This window comes from Mus caroli, unplaced genomic scaffold (assembly GCF_978045245.1).
Source record: "Mus caroli unplaced genomic scaffold, Mus_caroli_1 scaffold_4, whole genome shotgun sequence".
Taxonomy (NCBI): domain Eukaryota; kingdom Metazoa; phylum Chordata; class Mammalia; order Rodentia; family Muridae; genus Mus; species Mus caroli.
The window spans coordinates 131,675,966-131,700,850 of record NW_028227259.1 but is presented as its reverse complement, the minus strand read 5'-3'; the positions used below and the strand labels follow the sequence as shown (position 1 = coordinate 131,700,850).

Below are 24,885 nucleotides of genomic sequence, written 5' to 3'. Positions count from 1 at the left end.
CCCAGGTGCTGGGGACCCAGAAGAGATAGCAGCCTGAAAGGAGCCACTTCTAAGTAACAAATTCAAGTTCTCATGTACTATGAAAAAAACTTGGTTCAACACCTGCCCCTCAGCAATGTGTGGGCCTGGCTAGGTGACATAAAAGCTATGACCTGCTGCCAGGGTTAGGGAGATGTGGGCTGTGGAAAGACCAGCTTCTACTGTATCCTGGAGCCTGTCTTGGTCTTTTCGGTATGATCTGTGAATCAAGTTGGTGGTGTTGTGGCCAGAGACATCTCCCCACCCCTGACTCACCTCTTGCTGGCTACGATGGGGACTCTCCAGCCCTTAACCTGGCTGAGTTCTGTGTCAGAGACCTCGATCTGCAGGGGAAGCCGTGGCACCCACACAGTGACATGCAGCGGTGCACTCAGGTGCTGGTAAGTGAAGTTCACCACAGAGTCCACCTTGCCCTTGATCTCTTTACCATTGACAAAGACATAGTCACAGTGGTCTGAGACCTGTGAAGACAGAGAGAGAGAGGATGCAGTTCGCATGGCTGTGCTGACAACTCACATTCAGTTTGTTCTAATAGTTATTTGTGTGTGCACATGCATGCACACACATGTGGACACACATGTGAGTATACACAGCATGTGAGGACAGGCACATAAAAGCCAAAAGTCGAAACTGGGTACTTCCAGTATCGCTCTCCACCTTACTTTTTGAGACAGAGTCTCTCATTGAACCAGCAAGCATTGATTTGGCTGGTTGGCCCACAAGCTTCTGGGGCCCTCTAATGTCTGCCTCTTCAGAGTTGGCATTCCAGGTATGGACCAACAGACCCAGTTTTTACATGGGTGTGGGGAATCTGAACTCAGGGCCTCATTCTTTCTTGTCGAGTACTTTGCAGACTGAGCTGTCTGCTTTGCTCCCGGTTTGTTCTACTTCATTGCAAAGTACACTTGCTTCCAGTGCAGAGCCCGAGATAAGGATTCTGTATCACTGGCTTAATGGGAAACTAAACCTAGGAAACAAGAGCAAGGAAGCAGACCAGGGAATATGGAAGAAGTGAGAAGGTACACACGGCACTTCTGGGATTGCAGGGTTTAGTCTCTTGGTGGCTCATGAGAGCACTCAGAATTGCCCATCTAAGGGGCAAGCAGTGGGAGATTTTCCAGTTCCCAATTCCCAGGCTGTGGTTGCCTTTGCAATAGAAAGCAGAGAACAAATTGAGGTCAGGACCTTCAATGTCCAAGTGAACTTGCATCTGTAGAGAACTGAAGCTAGGGTTGAAACCTGAGTGTACACAGGGCATGTGGTGGCCGTCAGGAGCTGGATGTAGGCTGATGTCTGTTCAGAAGGTAACCATCACCACTCCCCAGATGACCTAGCTTCCAAGAATGCCAAGGGGCTTGACACCTTCGCCTGCACATGCATGCCCACAGTCTCTTGCCCCTCTCTCCACTCATATAACCCCATTGGTTCTCTGCGGTTCTCAGTCCTTCCTCTAGAGACACATTTCCACCCCAGTTTGCCTGGCTTGAGCATGCAGGAGTCCCTATGATGCTGCCCCAGCCAGGACCTCTGGGATCTTTACACTAGGACCATTGATGTTCCCCATGAGAGTGGTGGGATCTCACGGATGGATGACTTCCTGCCTTTTCCTGAGCCCTCGTCTTTCCCCTTCTCTTCTCCTGGGCCCTTTTCTTTTCCCCTCTTTTCCCTTCCTCCCATCTCCTTCCATTTTTGCTTTTAGAAGCTGCTTCATCAAGAAAAAAAAAAAACGATTAAGAAAACAGAGAGAACAATCTACAATCACCTGGCCTCTGTGTTCCAAAGGCAATTGAAGTATTCATGTACCTTCTATAGCCACATTCAGTCTCATATCTGCAATGGAGCCCAGTAAAGTGAGTGAAGGCATCAGACACACCTATCCTCCCAGGCAGGCATGATGAGCACCAAGATCAGTGGCTATGTGCATGTCACTGATATTGGATGTCTCTGGGGGCCATGATGAGAAGATATGACCAGGATCCCCCACCATGAGTGCCCAGTTAATAGGTACATCCTTTGAAATCAGACCTATCTGTACTATTCTAATGAACTGAAAATAGAAATCAAGTTGTAGAAAGGCAACATGATGCGTCTTGCATAGGCAAGCTTATAGAATATGACTTAAATTGGTCCCATGTGTCTGTATCATCATTGAAACTGTTATATTCTGGATGGAATTATATATTATGCTCATTTTCCATTGTTTGGTCCTTACAGCAGCTGCTTATGAGGTAGGGGCTGAGCAGAGCTCACAATGGTTAGGGGAATAGATGGATAGAGGGGTGGGTGAATGGATGGATCAGTAGACAGATGAGAGACAAATGGATGGGTGGTGTATAGATGCGTAGATGGAGGGATGGATGGAAGAGTAGATGAAGGATGGATGAATGTGTGGGTGAGCTGATGGACAAATGGGATGATGGATGGATGGATGGATGGATGGATAGATAGATAGATAGATAGATAGATAGATAGATGAATAGATGGATGGATGGATGCCTCCCTGGTTAGATGGGCAGATTGACAGATGAGTTGGCAGATCTATGGATGGACAGACAGAGAGTAGATCAATGGGTGGATAGGTCAATGGGTAGATGGAGAAGAGAATAGATGAATATTTGACTAGGTGGATAGGTGGATGGATGGATGAATGAATGTATAGATGGATAAATGGCTGGCTGACTGGTTAGATGGGTAGATTGACAGATAGGTTGATAGATGTGTGAACAGACAGAAGAGTGGATCGATGGATGGATGCCTCATTAGGTAGATGAATAGATCAATGGTAGATGGATGAAAGAATAAATGAGTATTTGATGGATGGATGGATGGATGGATGGACAGGTGGACTGATGGGTAACTAGATGAGTAGATATATTTATATGAAGATTAATAGACTTGTGGGTGGACAAATGACTGGAAGGGAAGAGTTGGAAATGTTTGTGAATGGATAGATGGATGGATGGGTGAAGATTTTGAGATAGTAGAATCAAGACGGATGGGTAAATAGGTGCACAGGAAGATAAAAAAATAAGTGGATGAATGGATGGAAGGACAAAAATCCCCCCTTATGGATACATCTGCTTCAAGATAGCCAAAACAACCGAGGAGAGAGAGAGAGAGAGAGAGAGAGAGAGAGAGAGAGAGAGAGAGAGAGAGAGTCAGCCTAAGATGATATGTAAGTAGTGATGACATATACACAGGAATTTAATCTGAAAGCTTTCAGAAAATTCTCAATCTAACCATTCTAGGTCACTGACTCCCATGAGAACCTATCTAGAGTTGATTTGTGCTAGAAAATTGCACACATGTGCAGTTCGGCAAACATTTCTGAACTAAAGATGTCACCCACCACCCATGTGGTGCCACGCTAAGCTCTAACTTTCATTTGCATATTTGTCTCCTACTAGACACTGTCCTCTGGAGAGAGCAGAGTCCCATCTGAGTATCTGAACCTGACTAAATAACACCCTGTGCTGAGCAATAGTTGCTGTGACCAGTCAGCCTGCTCTTTCTGCAGGTATGGCTACTCTGGGCCCCAGTTTCATCTTTTCTGTTTGCAGGGCAGATGGTGAGGGCTGGGCAGAGAGAATTCTCTCCATCTGCTGTGGACAGTGGTATGGAACAGTTGGGAGGGGCCCCAGGAAGGGGTCTTTTCACTCACTGGTCAAGAGTGGTTTAAAACAGTTTCCACACTGAGAGAGGATGGGAAGCAATTTCAGCCACTGTCCCAGACTTATCATTAGCATGTAAATGCTGTCCAGGATTGGGGAACATATTAGCATAATAGCCAAGCATAGAGTCTATCACTAATCACATCTTTAATCAATGTTGTAATTTACAGACCATTGACTTTCCTCATTTATTACCTCTCTGCGCTCGGGTGGGTGGGAACCTTGCCTCTCCAGAATATATAAATGATTAGGGGGAACACGGAAGACACAAAGGTGCTACGCACGATAGAGCCATCGTCCCTGCTGTTCCTGACGGTGTCACCAATGTCTGGGGACGACTCCGGACAAATTAATCATGTCCTAAGTGGCTGGCAGTGGGAATGAGGGTACCACACAAAATGAACAGGTTCTCTTACAAAAAAGGAACTGATTCCTGCAGGAATCTTTCCAGCCCATTGGCTGTGTTTCTCGGAATCTTTTCATCTCTGTTGGTGGGCTGTGCACGTGAGCCGAATGCTTGGTGGAAAATTGGATCAGCATTAGGTCACTGTCCATGAGGACCTGGAGGGTAAGGCGAGTTAGTGGAGGTTTTGAACGGGGAGTACATAGAGCCAGGTGTCTTATTTTGATGTTCCTCGGGGGTTGGTACTTTCTGATGACCTAGGAGTCAGTCTCCATGGAGAAAGCATAGGTGTCGATTGCCAACCACTGATGTCTAGGGAACCATCCTATAGACACTGGGGACTTTAAAGATTTATGGACACCCAGCCTGTGGAATCCACAGCAGCTTCTGACTTTTGGGGGACTGTGAGGGGGACCATGCTCACATGTCTCATGGAATCTTGTTTGATGCTAGTTTCAGACTCTGAGAATCACTCCATCACATGAGACAGCCATGTCTTCTATCTCAATTATGTCTGTCATTGTTCTAAATACTAATTACGGTGCTTTAAAAGTCATCTCCAATAACAGCCTACCTTCAGATATCCAACTGTTTTCTTCCATGTCTCTGCTGGAGACAAGCTTGCGAACCTTAGCCCCGTTCAGCCTCCTTGTCAAAACAAGATTACATAATGTACATTTCAAATTTGGAAAATTCAATAATCAGACTCCTGGCCTAATTCTTTTTCTATTTTGGTGACTGCCGCTATGTATAAGTGGAGTCTAGGCATAGGGAAATCAAAATTGCTTCTGGATACACCTGAACTCATGAGCCAGCTCTGTCCATGTAGGAGATCATTGGCTCCCAGCTCTCATTTCCCACTTTCAGTATGCCTGCCTACCACTGCTACAGAAACCCTGTGGGGGCTTGGCACACTGATAGCATCCTATTTTGCAGATGAGAATCTCGAGGCCTGCTGCGGAGGGCTGCTTGCCTACAGCAGACAGAATGAGTTCCATTTATAGCTATAAGTTCAGAGCTCACCCAGGCAGCTCCAACCCTGCACGTTAAGAGACTCTAACTCGAGACTGTAGCCTTGACCCAGCTGTCTCTCCATGTCATTCCTATTGCTGAGATGGCAGGGAAAGACAGGCACTAAGAGGAACTGCAGCTTGGCAAGTGTGACACGGGCTTCAGCCAGGCTGGCTACATGCCAGAATCCTTCCTAAAGGCTGTTCTGGCTCTTGTCCATTTGGTCCACCCCAGGCCAGTCTGCTTGGACAGGTTGTGTCTTTCTGAGCTCAGGCAGGGGACAGATGGTCAGGAAAATATAGGATGAGCCGAAGGGAGGAACTCTGTGAAGATATGGAAGAGGTTGAGGGAGCTCATTGGGATGTGCTGATGTCTGCCAGAACTATAGTGTATTGAGAGGTTAGTGGGTTTTAGAGCATGCTCTGAATTCTCATCCATTCTGAAAAAGGTTGTGGCTGTTGGACATAGGGTTGCATATGCCATTAGTTAAGGAAGAAACCAAGGTGGCTTAAATATGACCTAGATCAATTTGTACCCTGGGACAATCATTGTCATGGTTTGAATATGCATGGCCCAGAGAGTAGCACTATTAGGAGGTATGGCCTTGCTGGAGTAGGTGTGTCACTGTGGGCATGGGCTTTGAGACCCTGCTCCTAACTGCCTGGAAGTTAGTTAGTCTTTCCGTAGCAGCCTTCAGATGAAGTGTAGAGCTCTCATCTCTTCCTGCACCATGACTGCCTAGATGCTGCCATGCTCCCACCTTGATGCTAATAGACTGATCCTTAGAACCTGTAAGCCAGCCCCAATTAAATACTGTCCTTTATAAGACTTGCCTTGGTCATGGTATCTTGTCCCAGCAATAGAAACCCTAACAAAAACAATAACTAACAATTTTTTTTGTGTCCTAGACTCCTTCTAAACTCTGTAAACGCCCTTAACTGGTGGGCAGCCTCACTGACACAGCTGTGTTACCATTCCCACTGCAGCTAAGTTCTCTTGTGTTTTCTCTGTCCTAGTGCTCAGCACATGTCATATATGTCTACCACAGGGCCTTTGCAGCCCCTCTTCTTGCTGCAGAAGACTCGTCTGTAGCTGTCTGTACATTCCATCATCATAGCAGCCAGATTTTTAATGCAGAAGATCCTGACCAGGGACAGTTTTGTCCCCAGAGGCATTTCTGATATCTCTGGAAATCATGGCAGTCATGATTAAGGGGAACATTGCAGCTAGTGGGGAAAGAAGCTGGGGTTGTATGTCAAGACTGTAAGGTTCACTGACAGCCCCTCATGCCAAATGCCCTAAATGCTATCTGTACCGACACTGAGAAATGGAGTTTGAATTAGGTACCTATGCTTTCAAGGTAAGCAGTTTATCAACCTAGCTATCTCTACTGCCCACACGCCTGTGTTTTTTAGCCTTGGAGGCTTGTCTATGTCACAAGGTCTTGATAGCTCTGTAGGTGAGGCATAGATACTGCGACTCAGAGTGGCTGGATTCCCTGCAGTCACTCAGAAGGCAAGTGGCAGAGCAAAAGTGTGGTAGGGTCCCTCTGTCTAACTTCAGCCTCTACACAAAGTCACCACATTGGACACTTACAGGACATGAGCAATACCCCCCACAGAGCCCTTTTGTCTGCCTGGAACTGGATAGACATTTTTTTTAAAGATTTATTTATTATATTTAAGTACACTGTATCTGTCTTCAGACACACCAGAAGAGGGCATCAGATCTCATTCCAGATGGTTTTGAGCCACCATGTGGTTGCTAGGAATTGAACTCAGGGCCTCTGGAAGAGCAGTCTGTACTCTTAACCACTGAGCCATTTCTCCAGTCCTGGGCAGACATTGTAACCTCAGCACTGCTTACTAGAGCTGTTGGATGCTTCTTGCATGATGTTTAGTAACATTCTCTGCATCCCTAGATGTTAGAGGTCCAACTGCCACGCATCACAATCTAAACTATCTCAAGATACTGCCAGGTTACTTCTAGGGGAAGATGACACCCAGTAAAGCTTTGTTTCTGAAGCTTTGTCAGAACTCACAGCAGCCCCAGGAGGGAGGAGCAACATCCTCAAGATGCAGAGGAAACAATAAGGGCAGATAAGATGGCTCAGTAGGGAAAGGCACTTGCCTCAGAAGCTTGGCTAACGGAGTTCCATCCCCAGAACCCACACATAAAGGCAGAGAGGAGAACTGACTTTGTTTAGTTGTCCACTGGCCTACACACACACACACACACACACACACACACACACACACACACACACACCATGGCACGTGTGTCTCCCTAAATGATAATTAGAAAAAAATGGAGGCTTCTTACAGAACAGACCAGTGGCAGGAAGGAGGCTGCACTGCTAAATTATAGCTTAGCCATCATAATTTGAACCCACATAGTATCCTAGAGTTGGGTGAACTCAATAGACCAGCTTCTTACACTTTAAAGTGAGGACCCCCAAGTCCAGCAAGGGTCATGGCTGAGCACTACCACTGGTCACCTGCTGGCCCTCAGTGCAGTGCCTCTGGATTTGGAGAGCTGCTTTGCCCTCTGGCCTTCCCTCCTCCTGGAACTAGACAGTCCTTTGTTTGTTGCTTTGTTTTCACTTCATTTAGGTTTGGAGACAGGGTTTCAGTCTGCAGCCCAGACAAGACTTGAACTCACGACGTCATCCATTCTGGCCTCCGATTTGTAATAACTCTCCTGACATATTCTCTTAAGTGCGGGGATCACAGACATGGGCCACCGCTTGGCTTTTGAGGACGAGGACACAAGAAGCACACACAGGGTCATTGTTTTAATGAGTCCCCCACAGGCTCATGTGTCCAATGGTGGCACTGTTGTGGAGTCTCTAGGAGGTGAAGCCTGGCTGTAGAAAATAGGACATTGAGGGCCAGTCTTGAAAGTGTTGGCCACTCTACTCTCGCCATAATGGACTATGTTTCTTGAAATCATGAGCCAAATGCACCTTCGCACCCCCTAGTCCCCGATGGCACCACAAACCTGCAAGTCCAGAAACTTAGGACTATTACTAAAGATCTTTGCTCTCCTAAGGGCTCATAGCCTGTGTCAATAGAAATCCTGGGACAAACCAAGGCTGTCATTAGAGGGAATTGTTCCTGTGACCTGAAGCCTGAGCAAGCACCTGGTGTCACAGAGGCCAAGCTACCCTCTTCTCACTGGTACCCAGTGTTAGTGGCTTAATCCCTGTGATACACTCAATGTGTGTATTCCCGGAGGTCAGGAAGGCCACATTGGAAATCCCACAAATCCATCCTTAAATACTGAATCCTCAACCCATCACGGCTGGTGCCTAGCAATCTATGGTCATGAGAGCCCATGGAAAAAGATGTGTAAAACTATAGAGTGAGGTGGTTTCCTTAGGGAGCCCATCACGAGCATCACAGAGCAGCCATTAATAGCCCTATTCAAGCTGGCAGCTTAGTATTACCTAAACCCCCTTAACAGGCTCAACTGTCCCCTCCCAGGAGGTCACCTTGTTTGAAGTCACCCCACACCAGTACTTTTTAGCACAACACCTGGACAGCACGTTTCTGCAACTATCACTGTTGGTCTCCGTCAGTGGCCAGGCTCTGTGAGCGTGGGGCCACAACTGCAATATTTACTGTTCTCCCTGTCTCAGGATGCCCGTCAATCTTCACCGAATGAATTAGCCTGTGATTTATGAAGACACCAACTGTGCACTGTCAAAGCTCATATGATCCAAGGATCAACTAGGACAAGTACAGACACATGATCCATGCTGTGTCACTGGCTGGGAGACAGCTTTATTTCAAAGGTGGCAGGCTAGATACTTTGTGATGCCACGGAGACACTGACAGTGTAGAGGCAGCCTACATATTCTTCCCACACCCTTGTTCTGGGTGTCTGTCAAGCTAGTTGCTTCACTGCTTTCTCCAGTGCTCTATCCCTTCATCTGCTGAATGTACATCAAGGTAGATAGGAACATCTGAGGTTCTCCGGGGGGAGATGCTGAGGCAATGATGAAGCTACATATAGGGAACAGAACAGGCAGATGCCTCAGCCTTGGGAGCCTTTGCCCTGTCTGCTTTCACATCCCAACACCTCCAGGCAGAGGGATTCATGGTGCACGTCTAGGAATGAGGGAAAACGTCTCACAAGAAGTGGCTGTTCCTACAAAACAAACCGTGGTTGAAACGCCTTGTGAATGTTGAGTGTATTTACACACATCTACGTATATGTGTGTGCATGTGTTTAAGGTGATAAACACATGAAAGAAGCCACAAAAGGAACTGGGACTGTCTCACAGATTATCTGGGATCCAGAGAAATGGGTTTGAGAGTGTGTATATGCTGTATGTGCGTGCGTGTATGTCTCTGAGCAGATTATATGTATGTATGTGTGCACATGTGCATGTGTGTGCATGTGTGTAGGGCATGAGGATAGAAAGGGAACTAAGGGAATGGGATCTAAAGGGAGGGGAATAAGAGCAGTTGATGAAATCTTTGTGGCAGGATAGAGGGCTACTTGGAGTGACAAAGAGGACTAGCAAGGGGGTAGGGATATATATATGTGTATATATATATATATGTATATATGTACATATATATATAAAGAAAATATATAAGGTAATGCATTATCTTTTATGCTAATTAAAATAATTTTCAAAAGAGTCCATGGGGGCTGAAGAGACAGCGCAGATGCTAAGGGTGCTGGCTGCTCTTACAGAGGACCAGAATTTGGTTCCCAGCACCCACATGGAGGCTCGCAACCATCCATGACTTCAGCTCCAGGGGATTTGACACCCTCTCCTGGCCTCTTTAAGCACATACACACGAGAAAACATAAAGATAAAAATCTCATATTAAAAGGTCCACAAGGAAAAAGGTGTGGATGATCCGATGTCATTCTTATAAATGCATGGCTATTTGTATTAGAAGGGTATGGAAAAAACCCTGATTTGTACACTTGTGACCAGAGAATAGCCACACACCCCATGGGGTCAAGCAGATAGACTGGTTAGATTGAATGACCCAGACAGGAGGCAACAGGGATTGGTGGCCACTGGATGATTGGCAAGTATCTATTTAGGGGACACTGCCTGGAACACGGCTCAGTATGTCCAATCTGCTGGGCTCTCCCAAGATGCCAGAGGACTCCCAGACTTAGGGTTTATAAACATGTGGTTAGTTACTGCCTATTACATAGGGCCAGAGTTCCCCAGAATCAGGGTTCCTTCCTCAGGATACCACCAGCTCCATATTCATGTGCCATAGGCCTTATCTGTACCTACTATGAGATGGGAGTTCAGGATGTGGCTGTATGAAACTGCTGGAATAGTGGCTGTTTTGTACCTGACCCAGAAACCTCATTTTGTCACACAAAGCCACAGCAGTATGATTCACCATGTCATATGGGGGTGAAAACTCAGAGCCCCCCTCCCCAAGTCTTGACAAAATGAAACCATCTAGTCCGAACCTCCCGCACATGCAGCAGAGTTGGCATTGTTACACGTGAGCTCCCCTCTTTGTCCCTCCACAGCATGCCAAGTGGCACTCAGGAGCTCAACAGAACTAGTGACTTCAGACTAGAGCCCGAGTCCCAGGGATGACCCAAGCAGATGAATCTAAGCCCCAGAAGAGAGCTTGTCCAGGCCCTGCAGATATGAGCCTAGGACCCAGGGAAGAGCTGAGCTCTGGAGACTGACTTTGGGGATTCACTCCTACACCAAAGGCTGCCCGCTCCATGCCTCCCCCAGCTCTTGCTGATTGGATGCTCTGCTCTGCTGTGTCAACAGCTAGAGGATGACCACCTCCTGACTCACTCCAGGAGGCGATTTTTATTTCCGCACACACTTATTTCCCCAAAGATACTGATCTGCATTCCTGGAAATCTCAGCACTGGGCTCCAAGTCAGAGTCCCTTCCGTGGATCTAAAGGTTGTTCTCTGTGTAACCATGGTGGCATTTGTTTCTGGATTTGGTTCACACCTGGCTTTTGTAGGCTGAGAGATGAACTCTTTGCCTCTAGAACATGGAGCAGATGTGACATTGTTCTCCCAACACGTTGCTGCTCAACCGACTGAGATTTTTTTTTTCTCCTATGCCCCACCCACTCCTGGCATCCTCTGTTGTTTGCTTCTCCGAATTCATCTCAGAGGAAATTTAGGAGGTCTCCTGCCCTGCAGGCTGGATGTAGTGAACAATGATGATTATTTTTAATTCTTTTCCTTAAGGAGGAGATTTTTAAGTATTAGTGCCATGAGTTAATGCATGTGTTCTCAGCCTGACAGAGGCATTCCTTGTCTAGAATTTAGAAGCAATGTTCTGGAGAGCAAATAGATTTCAGTTTGATAGGATAAATATAAGGAGGGAGAAAAGAAAGGAACGAGAGAGAGAGAGAGAGAGAGAGAGAGAAAGGGAAGAAGGAAAGAAGTAAATAGGAAGGAAGGAAAGAAGAAAAGAGGGAGGGAGAGAGGGAGGAAGAGACACCGGAAGGCTGGAACCAATCCCCACCAAGCCTACTTACCTTGATGACATTCTCATCTGTGGCCTTGCACTCCACCAACTCTGAGATGTCCCTCAGGGTGCTATTCTCCTCCACCGACACCACCCTGACAGGCATGGCCACTGTCTTCCCCGTGAGGATGGCTGTGTTCAGGAGTTCAGTGTCCTGCCAAAGAATCAGACACATCAGGTCAGGGGACAGTCTCCTTTCTGCTGGTGCTACGTGATGCTTGGGGATGCTCCTGAGGTCAGCACTAGGCTGCTCCTCTTAGACATACTGTGGCACTTTCCTGAGGAATTGCATCAGAAGGACATTCTTCGGAATAACAATGAAGAACATTTTTAGTATTTCAGAGACCCAGCAGAGTCACACAGCAACCAGGTGACAAGCAACAGAAGCCAGTTTGGAGTACTATAGGAAGAAAGATACCAAGCTCAGTTGATTAATGCCTGTCGCCACCAGAAAAAAAATATGCCCAGAGCCTATGAACATATCTTACATGGTGTAATGGCTGGTTTTGTTTGTCAGCTTGACAGCCCCGGAAGAGGAAATCTCAACTGAAGAGCTGCCTCCAACAAACTGGCCTGTGGGGTGTATTCTTGATTGACGGCTGAGGTGGGAGGGTCCAGCCAACTGTGGATGGTGCCATCCCTGGGCAGTGTGTTGGAAAGCAGACTGAACAGCTTCAGAGGAACAAGCCAGTAAGCAGCACTCCATGATCTCTGCTTCAATTCCTTCCTGGAGTTCCTGCCCTGACTTTTCTCAGTGACGGAGTGTGACCCGAGAGTGAGGAGTTGAAACCAACCTTTTCCTTCTCGGGTTGTTTTTTGGTCATGGTGTTTATTCTATCGAAAGAAAGCCATGTAGAACGCCTGGGAAGAGGGACTTTGCAGGTAGAATGAAATTTCCTGGTTTCAAGGAGAGCTACTACTTCTTGAGCTGGCCCCAACAGAATCCTAGACCCTGAAGAAGGAAGAGTCATGAGGGGCGGAGGAAGAGCTCAGGCGGTGTTGATGGAGAGGAGGTCAGCATGGAGGTGACCAGTCAGTCCCAAGGGTCCTGAAGACAGGAAAGGAAAGGGGAGATTTTTCCCTAGGGGCACAACCCAGCTTTCACCTCACACAGCTCAATGTCAAACTTCCCTCAAGTCCCTGATTATGGAGTAGCTGTGGCTTACAGGTGGCACTTTACCCACTAAAGTACCCCTGAAACTTCCTTTTTCTGTTGCTGTTTATAGTGTTGGGTGTCAAACTTGGAAGCTACATGCTAGACCAGTGCGTTACCTCTGAGCCACATCCCTGGGCCCACAGGTTTCCTCTTTGAATTGAAGCTTTATTGATTTATAGTTATTTTACAAACCAAACTGTCTCTCTCTGCTGCCCCTTGGGAGCACACTTCACCACATCTATAAGCATGTCTGCTTGTCTCTTTGTGTCAATGCTCTGTAAAAATTGCACACATAATCTATTAGGTGATGCAGAGAACACCAGTATTTTTGAGTTTGCAGGGTAGTTACCACCTTCTCTTGGTGGCCACATGAATATGCAAACAGATCTTTGAATCTAGGGGGACTGACTGGTACCTTCTGCCTTGTGTGTGTGTGTGTGTCTGTGTGTGTGTGAATTTCTCGCATGTCTCTTTCCACAGACTCTTCTCCAGCGTCACTACTGTTGTTTGAAGCAGGCATACAGGGCAGAGAGGCTCCCTGTTAGAATTAGAGACTCAGGTTCCCAGACAGTCTCCTCACCCTGAAGTCGAACAAAGCTCTGCCTGCCTTTACAGGGTGCCTGGGACTCCTGAAGTCAGGTTCCAATTACGGGTGGCCTTGACCTGGCTATTACAGATGCTAAGAATACCACAGAAATTCCTAAGTCAAGGTCATTACAGGTAATGTGCTCAGGGTTGTCTTTGAAATGGTCTCAGTGAATGGCTTCATTAAGCAGTGTGGTCACTTATGGGGACCATAATTGTGATTAGCTTACTAAATGGTTGCTAAAGCTTCACAACTGTGTGTGTACACACATACACACACCACCACCACCACCACCACCACTATCAGCAGCAACAGCAGTAGCATTATTACACCTTGGCACTCATCTTTGATCAAAGCTAGTTGAACATTACCAATTTCTTACCGGTCACATCAGTTTTGAGAATTAACAGTCACAGAAACACGAAACAAGGGAAGAAAATCTTTAGCCTGTGAAGATATTCTGACTCATACACAGGGGAAAAGTTCCCTGTATTTAACAGCTGTTCTTCTGACCAGTTAGCTTCAGTGAGTGCCTGTTGCAGTGTGGGCCAACAGTCTGGCATTCTAGATTCTCCCCTGGCTTCTCCATCAACTTCAACATTGCCTGGATCACATTTATCAAGCTTCTTCAGGATGAAGTGGCGATATCATTTGTGACTACTTGACATCTATGAACTGTCAAATCCAGACCGCTTGCATTCTGGGCTCCTTTATAGTATAATACAGAGTAGCTTGAAAGAAGGGACAGTTATTTCTCAAAGTGCTGGAGGCCAAAAGGGCAAATCATGACTCTGGGGCTGGTGAAGACAAACAGCTTAAAACTGTATGTGTGTGTGTGTGTGTGTGTGTGTGTGTGTGTGTAAGACAGAGAGGGGGGAGGGAGGGAGGGAGGAGAGGAGAAAGGAAAGAGAAGCAGACACACAGGAGAGAGGTAGGGAGAGGAAAGAGAATGAGAGAGTCCTCTTTACATGCCATGCTGTTGGCTATATGGGATCAAACAGGGCCTCAGGAAGCTGGTGTCAGAGCCTCACAGTGGGTGTGAAGGTGTCACCACCGCAAAGAGGCTTCAAGCTAGCAGCTGTGTCATTGCTGTCCTGTCCCTCCTCCCACTTCCATTATACATGAGGTAACTACTCTGCTTTGCAAAAAAAAAAAAAAAAGAATTAGTACCAGGCATGCTAAATCACTCCTGTCCCTGGGAATTCTGGAAGAGCCCGAGGCTCCCAAGAGAGATTCCCATGTGGTTTGTATTCACATCAATCTCTCTGTCTATTTCTGGACAAATTACACTTTTACCTTTTTGATTAAGAGAATAGAATCATTTCTGATGCATTAAGAAGTCTTAGGGATGCAAGCTCACTAATAATGACAGGGAAGTGACCAGTTGTGGCTGGAGTGCTCAGCCCTGGAGTGTCTGCAGGGAGCATCCCTGAGACTCCCTGGAGAGGAGATTCTGGGTGTGAAAGAATCAGGGTGGGTCTTCACAATAGTCACAAATAATACCTTGGTGTGACTCTAACTAAGGAAGTGAAAGATCTGTATGACAAGAACTTCAAGTCTCTGAAGAAAGAAATTGAAGATCTCAGAAGACGGAAAGATCTCCCATGCTCATGGATTGGCAGGATTAATATAGTAAAAATGGATATCCTGCTGAAATCAATCTACAGATTCAATGCAATCTCTATCAAAATTCCAACTCAATTCTTCACTGAGTTAGAAGGGGCAATTTGCAAATTTATCTGGAATAACAAAAAACCTAGGATAGCAAAAACTATTCTCAACAATAAAAGAACCTCTAGGGGAATCACCATGCCTGACCTCAAGCTGTACTACAGAGCAATTGTGATAAAAACTGCATGGTACTGGTACAGCGACAGACAGGTAGATCAATGGAATAGAATTGAAGATCCAGAAATGAATCCACACACATATGGTCACTTGATCTTTGACAAAGGAGCTAAATCCACCCAGTGGAAAAAAGACAGCTTTTCAACAAATGGTGCTGGCACAACTGGCGGTTATCATGTAGAAGAATGAGAATTGGTCCTTTCTTATCTCCTTGTACAAAACTCAAGTCTAAGTGGATCAAGGAACTCCACATAAAACCAGAGACATTGAAATTTATAGAGGAGAAAGTGGGGAAAACCCTTGAAGATATGGGCACAGGGGAAAAATTCCTAAACAGAACAGCAATGGCCTGTGCTGTAAGATCAAGAATCGACAAATGGGACCTCATAAAATTGCAAAGCTTCTGTAGGGCAAAAAATACTGTCAATAAGACAAAAAGGCCACCAACAGATTGGGAAAGAATTTTTACCAATCCTAAATCTGATAGGGGACTAATATCCAATATATACAAAGAGCTCAAGAAGCTGAACTCCAGAAATTCAAATAACCCCATTAAAAATGGGGTACAGAGCTAAAGAAAGAATTCTCAACCGAGGAACTCCGAAGGGCTGAGAAGCACTTGAAAAAATGTTCAACATCCTTAATCATCAGGGAAATGCAAATCAAGACAACCCTGCGATTCCACCTCACACCAGTCAGAATGGCTAAGATTAAAAACTCAGGTGACAGCAGATGCTGGGGAGGATGTGGAGAAAGAGGAACACTCCTCCCTTGGTGGTGGGATTGCAAGCTTGTACAACCACTCTGGAAATCAGTCTGGCGGTTCCTCAAAAAACTGGACATAGTACTACCAGTAGATCCAGCAATACCTCTCCTGGGCATATATCCAGAAGATGTTCAAACTAGTAATAAGGACACATGTCCTACTATGTTCATAGCAGCCCTACTTATAATAGCCAGAAGCTGGAAAGAACCCAGATGTCCCTCAGCAGAGGAATGGATACAGAAAATGTGGTACATTTACACAATAGAGTACTACTCAGCTATTAAGAACAATGAGTTTATGAAATTCTTGGGCAAATGGATGTATCTGGAGGATATCATCCTGAGTGAGGTAACCCAATCCCAAAAGAAGTCACTTGATATGCACTCACTGGTAAGTGGATATTAGATCAGAAACCTAGAATACCCAAGATACAACTTCCCAAACACAAGAAAATCAAGAAGGAAGACCAACTCGTGGATACTTCATTCCTCCCTAGAATAGGGAATAAAATATCCATGGAAGAAGTTGCAGAGACAAAGTTTGGAGCTAAGAAGAAAGGATGGACCATCCAGAGACTGTCCCATCTGGGGTCCATCCCATAATCAGCCACCAAACGCAGACACTATTGTATATGCCAGCAAGATTTTGCTGAAAGGACCTTGATATAGCTGTCTCCTGTGAGGCTTTGCCAGTGCCTGGCAAATACAGAAGTGGATGCTCACAGTCATCTATAGGATGGAACACAGGGCCCCCAATGTAAGAGCTAGAGAAAATACCCAAGAGCTAAAGGGGTCTGCAACTCTATAGGTGGAACAACAATATGAACTAACCAGTACCCCCCAGAGCTGTGTCTCTAGCTGCATATGTAGCAGAAGATGGCCTAGTTGGCCATCATTGGGAAGAGAGGTCCCTTGGTCTAGCAAACTTTATATGCCCCAGTACAGGAGAAAGCCAGGGCCAAGAAGTGGGAGTGAGTGGGTAGGGGAGCAGGGTTGGGGGAGGTTATAGGGGACTTTCAGGATAGCATTTGAAATGTAAATGAAGAAAATATCTAATAAAAACAAAACAACACAAAAAAGGAATAGGATGAGTTATGATTCAGCTGTGAGGAGGACTGTCCTCTGCTAGGCTCCCAGACAGACAAGGCAGAAAACATGGCACCGGGTGAGAAAATCCAGATGCAGCTAACTCTAGATCAGGAACCCTATCCAGCTATCCAGAGCTGTGTATGATGGAGATAAACATGGGGTCTCCTGCCTAGAGACTGAACATTGTCAAATTATACAGTGACTGCATGTTGTAATCACATGCAGGACAGCACACTGCCAGTTAAGAGGCAGGCTCCGGGGTGTCATCACCTAAGCAGGGTGCACCCTGGTTTTTCAGGTCCAGCAGGTCTCTGATGGTCAGATATCATGGCAGGAATCGCTGAAGAATCCAGACTGGGAGGGGTCAAGAGCGCCACAAAAGACCTACAGAGCCAACTAACCTGAACCCATGGGGGCATCACAGAGACTGAACCACCTACCAAAGAGCACACATAGACTGGACCTAGTCCCCCTGCACATATATAGCAGATGTGCAGCTTGGTCTTCATCCTGGTCCCTAACAGTTGGAGCAGGGGTTAACTCTTACTTGGACTCTTGTTGCCTGCCATTGGATCCCTTTTCCCTAGTTGGGCTGCCTCGCCTGGCCTCAGTAGAAGAGGATACACTCTTAGTTCTCATGAGAAGGTGTCAGGGCCAGGTTGGTACTAAGAAGGGGTGGCCTCTCCTGCTCAGAGAACAGCAAAGGTGAAGGAGATGAAACTGAAAGGAGAGGAGGGAGGGGGGCTGCGATCAGGATGTAAAGTGAATAAATAAATTAATATGAACAAAAAAGAATCCAGGCTGGATGGCCACAGTCACCTAGGACTGAAGCATTGGACCCTCCTATGACCACCTGGGGCTGAGGTAATCTGTATTTGGTGCCATTTAATAGTGCTAGGCCTGGAGCAATTGCATGAGCAATCAGGTCCTTGTGCGACCATGTGCGTGGTTCCTCTGATGGTTCACGCCTTCCTTGCACCTTGTCTGGGGAACTCTGTCTTTGGAGGATGTTTCTGATGCTTTCTCTAAGCTCCCTGAAGATGAAACAAAACTTATACCCCTTCGTGAGGGGTCCACATCCTTCATCTCCCTCTTTTTTTCTACGGGGAGCACCTTTCCTTCTAGGACCCCCTGAATGATCTCACCTAGAGGAACAAAGGTCCTCTCTGGATGCAGGAATGGATGAGTTTCAGACCCCTGCAGTTCCTGCAGGTTGTCTAAGATGACCCCAGATATCAGTCAATGCCAGATAGGACCTGAAGCCCCACATATGGGCTGTACTTAACCTCAGATATATTCACGTGGAAATATCAGCTCACTATAGCGGGCTTGTGGCTGAGCCTGGGATGAAAGAGGTACAGCTCTACCCTGAAGCAAGACACTAGCTTCTCTGTCTGCCTTAGGGCTACCTTGTCTTCATGTCCTTGTCATCTGGGGCATCCTCACCTCCCATATCAGCCTTCCCCATGGTTGCTGGGGAGCACCAAGTGCCCAGATTTCTCTCTTTCTCTCTCTCTCTCTCTCTCTCTCTCTCTCTCTCTCTCTCTTGGTTTTTCGAGACAGGGTTTCTCTGTGTAGCCCTGGCTGTCCTAGAACTCACTCTGTAGACCAGGCTGGCCTCGAACCCAGAAATCCACCTGCCTCTGCCTCCCAAGTGCTGGGATTAAAGGTGTGCGCCACCACCGCCCGGCCGATTTCTCTCTTTATACAGACAACAGCCACGGGGCAGCAGTGCTCCTTTGCAAGCTTTATCTGAACTTGACCCCATGACCCCATTTCAGGCTCACAGGTGCTGAGCCTTATGACTTAGCATCTTCAGGGGACAAAAGTCTACCCACCCTCTGCAGAAATATTCCGTATGAGTTTTCATTCAGTTCAGCTCATACAAAGGGGTGGTGGGGGTGTGTTTACCATGGAGGAAACGGAGTTCTAGAATACCTCATCTCCCAACCAGACCATCTGCTGAAGTCTCTCTTGTGCTAACCAGTCCCCTGCACAGCTAATGTTGAGCTAAGCCAGGCAGCCACAGCCACAGCTATGAGGGCACCAGTGTCACAGGACTTCATTTCTCTGGGAAGTAGGACTGACTGAGGTTGAAAAAGGTTCTGGCTAAAGTCAGGCCATTGCACAATTTTCTCAAAGGTGAATCATCTCTTTATCTTGTCTGCATTGATAACATTAGGACAACTCTATGCATTTATAGATTTTTCCTCTATGGTGGGGAAAGCACATCACTCAACATACCATCCTCTCTTCCAGCATTGTTTTCGGGTAATTTCATAAAGTCACTGTGGTCCCGGAGGGCTCAGTCAGGCTCAGAGGCTGGAAAGAGATCAACCTGACCACCAGCCAGGCATCTCACCCTGATCCTCTGGACCCCAGGACACGCTGTGCTCACAGACACACAGGAGCTTTCTCCCTCTACTGTGAATGCTGCTTCTTGTGATGCTGAGGACTCTGTGTTCTGAGAGCAAGCATTCCTAGACAGTGTCTTGTTAAGCGTGCCTCTGTCCATTGGCTGCTTTTCCAGCTCCATCTCAATGAGAGACTCTCCTGCCAGCCCTTACCAGCATAGATCCTCTTTCTTAGATCTTGTTTCTCTTCCAATTTGAGGGCCAGGATCAATAGGATGCTGTGAGGTGGGCTTGCCTCATGTCTTGTTCAGGGGAACAGGCGAGCATCCTTGTGTGTGACTGGTGTAGCCCCCAACCCTTATTTGAACCCCAAGTCAGTGAAGATTTCAATTCAGGAGCATCACAGGATGTTAACCCAATCCCCAGCCAGTAAGGACTCCCATTTAGGAACCCACTGGGATGGTAGATGCTCTCCATCTTCCAGCCTGGGTAGCTGGATCATATTTCAAGAGCCCCATGTTCCACACAGCAATGAGGCAAGCTCTTTAATACCCGAATGAGAAGACCCTGTTCCTATTCTGCTGGAGTGTCACATCTTCCAGAGCCTCTGTCTCCCTCTACTTCTTTTTGTACTTAGCTACTGTGACTTCATCTCTGCACACACCTCGTTCCTCTTATGTGGAATACTGTGGCCTCCCTTCCCCCAGCCTGGAACCTGCTTGCTCAAGGGTGGAGCTACCGGCTCATTCGTCCTGCCACGCCTACTGCTGGAACCTGCCTTTGCCGCCTGGAGGCACACACGTGTTCGTCCTGCTACTGGACCCTGAGTTACTTGGCGGGATATTGGGTTCCCTCCCCCTTCCTTTATAACTGAGTGTCTGAAAATAGTAAAATTGAGCCTTGATCAGAATGTTGTTGTCTTGGCTCCATTGTTTCTTCCGCCCCGTCTAGATTCCTCTCTTTTCAGTTCGAACTGCCATTCTCAGTTGAACCGTTCGTGTTGTGGACTGCGGGCAGGCCGCAACAGAATACTGTTCCCTCAAATAACCACACGGTTCCGACCTTGCTTCCCTGTACTACCTACCTATATACGGCACTGAGTAGTACTACTGAAAGATGCCTATCAGCAAACACTTCTGAGTGTGTCTGGGAGGGAATTCCCAAGACATTAGATCCCAAGGCCTTGGAGTGGTTGACACTAATTCCTGGATGGATTCACAATCTGATGATAACACTGTGAGAGGTGAGGACCCGTTGGGAGCAGTAAGTCACTAGGGGGTGTGTCCTTCAGGCTGGGTCCTGGTTTCCTCCACTTCCTGTATCTTCTTCTCTGCTTTTTGTCTGGCAGGATGTGAGCAGCTGTCCTCCATCACTCACGCCCATTGCCATGATGTACACTGTCCAAATGCATGGGGCTCAGTGGCTATGATTGAGCCCTCAGAAACATGAGCCAATAATTGCTCTGTCCTCTCTTGTTTGTTTGTTTAAGTCAGGGATTTGAACATGGTCACAAGAAAAAAATAACAAACATGGCAGCTATGTTTTCCATAGTTCACCAGTGCCTCTCAAGAGACATGGTTTCTATTCAGATTTGCAGCCGTGCCTGTCTCCTCCTGAAAGCAAAACTCCACAGAACAAAGAATTCTCTTCTCCTCCTCCTCCTCTTCTTCCTCTTCTTCCTTTTCTTCCTCTTCTCCTTCTCCTCCTCCTTCTCCCCTTTCTTCTTCTTCTCCTCCTCCTCCTTCTTCCTCTTCTTCTTCCTTTTCCTCTTCCTCTTTTTCTTCCTTTTCTTCCTCTTCTCCTCCTCCTTTTCCTCCTTCTCCTCCTTCCTCCTCCTTCTTTTCCTTTTTCTCCTCTTCCTCTTCCTTCTCCTCCTTCTTCCTTCTCCTCTTCCCCCCTCTACTTCTTCCTCTTTCTTCTTCTTCTTCTTCTTCTTCTTCTTCTTCTTCTTCTTCTTCTTCTTCTTCTTCTTCTTCTTCTTCTTCTCCTTCTCCTTCTCCTTCTCCTTCTCCTTCTCCTTCTCCTTCTCCTTCTCCTCCTTTTCTTCCTCCTCTTCCTCCTCCTTTTCTTCTCTTCCTCCTTTTCTTCTTCCTCTTCCTCCTCCTTTTCTTCTCCTCTTCCTCTTTCTCTTTCTTCCCCTCCCTGCCCCACTTGCTGTTCTACTCCGAGCACCTGGAACAGCCACTGCTGAAGAACTCTGTGCTACAGACATATGATAAGAGGCAGAAAAACAAACTGCCTACAAGTCCTTCTAGTTTGAGTTTCTGAATATACCTACAGGGCTGTGGCTGTAGCTCAGTGGGTAGAGCACTTGCCTGGCATTCACAGAGCCCTGGGTTCAACCCCTAGCACCTCATAAACCAAGCATGGAGGTGCATACTTGTAACCCAGAACTTGGGAGGCGGAGGAAGGAGGATCATAAGGTCAGAGTCATGCTTGGCTATGCAGTGAGCGTAAGACTAGTCTGGGATACCGAAGATCTGATCATTTGGAGCCTAGCCTTCTCTAAAGGTCTTGGATTAAGGACACAGTGCTTGGTTGCCTTCCTGGGTCTGTACATGTGACCAAAATCCTGGAAGGGGCTCTTGTTTCATGGTTCCGTCTTTGGAAATGAGGCCAGGGCTTGGATCAGACCACAGTCCAAGAGTAATGGGTGGTATGGAGTGACAAGCTGTGTTAAGATCATGAGTCCAGAGTCCCCTCAAAGCTCCAGCTTTGGCTTCGGAGTTCCAACACTTGGAACTGACATGCTAAAGGCCTGCATGCCAACAGCATTCTGATTGGTTGGTGTTACCATCTACTCTGGTCTGATTGGCTGGAGCCTGTATCACTCTGTCAGATTTTGAATATCATTCATTTGTACTCATGTGAGCAGTAAGGTTCAAGTAATCAGCGGATTTTTCTTTGTTGTTTTTAGGGTGCTTTCTAAGTGATTCCCTAGTTTGTTGTAAATAACTCAGTAATGGTGTGTGTGTGTGTGTGTGTGTGTGTGTGTGTGCACAAATGAGAGGTTTATGTGTCTTTTTCAATTGCTCTCAGCTGTACTTTTTGAGATAGGGTCTTTCTGGTCAGAGTTAGGCTGGTTGACCTGTGAGCCCAGCAATCCTCCTGCCTCCACCTCTTCAGTGCTGAGATTACAAGCATACACCTCCACAGCAGTGTTTTATGTAGTGCTGGGAAGGCAAGCACTTTACTAACTGAGCCAGCTCCTTAGCTCTCAGTAAAAATACTTAGTAAAATTGCAAAGAGCTTCATGGGCTTCCTTGGGGCACCTGGACAATCAAGGTAGAAGAGAGTCACCCTTGCCACAGTGACCCCCCAGGGTCCAGGCACCCTCAACGTTTTGCACTGTGGGTATTCATCACAGGGAGTTAAAATCCAGCTTCATTCCTCCACTGTCCTGCAACTTTGTATTTGTGCCAGCTACCACCACTGGAGGAATGCAGAGGTCCCACAGCAAGCCACTTACCCATCCTTTCCAGGGAGTCATGGCTGCTCTCCAAAGGTAGCTGAGCAAATTTCTCTCCTTCCCCGAGGACACATGCTAACACCTCTGCGCGCCTCACAGTCACACAGCAATAATTCCAGGTCCTGGCTCTGTGGGGAAACCCAACTCCCACCTCATTTACTTCCAATTTATTCATGGTACAAAACTGGGGTGCGGGAGGCAAACTTAACTTAGCTGTCAATTTGCTTCTAAGGCAAGATGGAGAATCCATTCTAAAGCGTGCATTTAAAACAAGAAAGCAATTCAATTTTGCTAGGCACCATCTACAAGGTCCGGAGCGGTAACTCAGCTATTAAACAAGTCACCCTCTGGGGTGGCACATAAGAATAAGTTGCATGAACGTCTCCAAGGAAAGTCAGTCGCTTTGCAAGTTTGCTGAGAAGTGCTTGAGAAATACATATTTTATTTCGGCAAAGTTGTGGCAGATTCTTGCACTTCTTAATTATGTGGGCATGGCTGCTAAAAACTGAGGGTGGTTTTCCCATGATCTTACAGTGGGTCCTGCTCTAGTGATGTCATGAGGAAGAAGGAACCAGGGCTGTCTGCTCAGGAAGAGGGAACCAGGGCTGTCTGCTCATAGCCCTCTGACTTGCGTGGGGCACAGAATAGAGAGCATATCTCTATGTGTTCATCCCTAGGACACTTGCCTTTCCAAAGCCATGGGGAAGAGTCTATCTCAGGTCCCTTATACCTAGGAACTGGGATACAAATGATGTGAGCCCTTTGTGGTCTTCCTCTCGTCTTCTCCATATATATTCTCTCTCTCTCTCTCTCTCTCTCTCTCTCTCTCTCTCTCTCTCTCTCTCTCTCTCTCTCTTTCCTCCTCTTCCTTCCCCTCCTATTTCCTCTGTGTGTGTTTGGAAGAACATTTGAACAATAAAGGTGATCAGAGCCAGGCATATGCTGGGCAGTCTTTATGAACTTAACACAGACTGGGAAGTCACTTGGGAAGAGGGAGCCTCAGTTGAGAAAATTACCTCTTTGCATAGGTCTCTGGGCTTTTCTGTGGGGGTGTTTTCTTTATTAATGATTGGTGTGGGAGGGCCCAGCCTACTAGTTGGTGCCATCCCTGGGCAGGTGGTCCTGGGGTGTCTAAGAAAGCAGGCTGGGCAAGCCAAAAGGATCAAGTCAGTCACAAGTCAGAGTAGCATTCATTTGTGGCCACTGTTTAGTTCCTGTGTCCAGGTTCCTGACTGAGTGCCTGCCCTGACTTCTCCTGATGATAGACTGTAAGAAAAAAAAATTCGATGGCTTTTTTTTTTTTTTTTTTTTTTTTGTAGGCAGGGTTTTTCCTGTGTCCTGGAAGCCACTCTGTAGACCAGGCTGGCCTTAAACTTACAGAGACCCACTTATCTCTGCCTCTCGAGTACTGAGATTAAAGGCATGTGGCACCACACGAGCTTGGACAGAGGTTTATCATGGCGGCAGAAGAAAACCACTACACACATTGACCCACAGCTGTCTACTCAGTATTTGAGAAGGAGAAGCAGGAGGCTTTCTACAAGATTCAGGTCAGTCTGATTGCGCCCCAGTGTGATCCCCCACAGACAAATATACAGGCAGACAGACAGACAAGGAGAGCTTTCTACCCCTGTGTGGGTATGCAGATAAAACAGTAATCTATCGAAGGGCAGACTCCCTTTTTCTCTCCCCTCTATCTTTCCTTTTTTCTCTTTCTCAACAATTGAGGTCCAGCAACCCCAGGATAGTGTCTGGGATCCTTAATCACGTGTCAGAGCAGCGCTTGGGCCACACTCTGATGGTCAAACTATGTCTGTGCGAATGCTGTGACATCTCGTGAGGTACTGGCCAGTTAATTGGGGAAACAGACACAAGGGATTCTCCAGCCAGCCACACCCACATTCAACTCTGATGGATAGAAAGAAAGAGCATCTCTGCCAGCAGTGCTAGCATTTCAAAGAGGATGGTACCCAGTGGGAGATGCTTACAGAGTTGTGT

The 24,885-nt window shown here is 46.8% G+C and overlaps 1 protein-coding gene across 1 annotated transcript in view; it reads right to left on the bottom strand.

The window, feature by feature from the left end:
* The window catches only part of Tmem132c (transmembrane protein 132C), a 202,477-nt gene that overhangs the window by 13,685 nt on the left and 163,907 nt on the right, over positions 1 to 24,885 (bottom strand). The window contains exons 4-5 of the mRNA XM_029477801.2: positions 11,631 to 11,774; positions 295 to 500 (exon numbers count right to left, since the gene is read on the bottom strand). Of these exons, the coding sequence (XP_029333661.2) occupies positions 295 to 500; positions 11,631 to 11,774 (350 nt within the window). The remainder of the gene's footprint in view (positions 1 to 294; positions 501 to 11,630; positions 11,775 to 24,885) is intronic.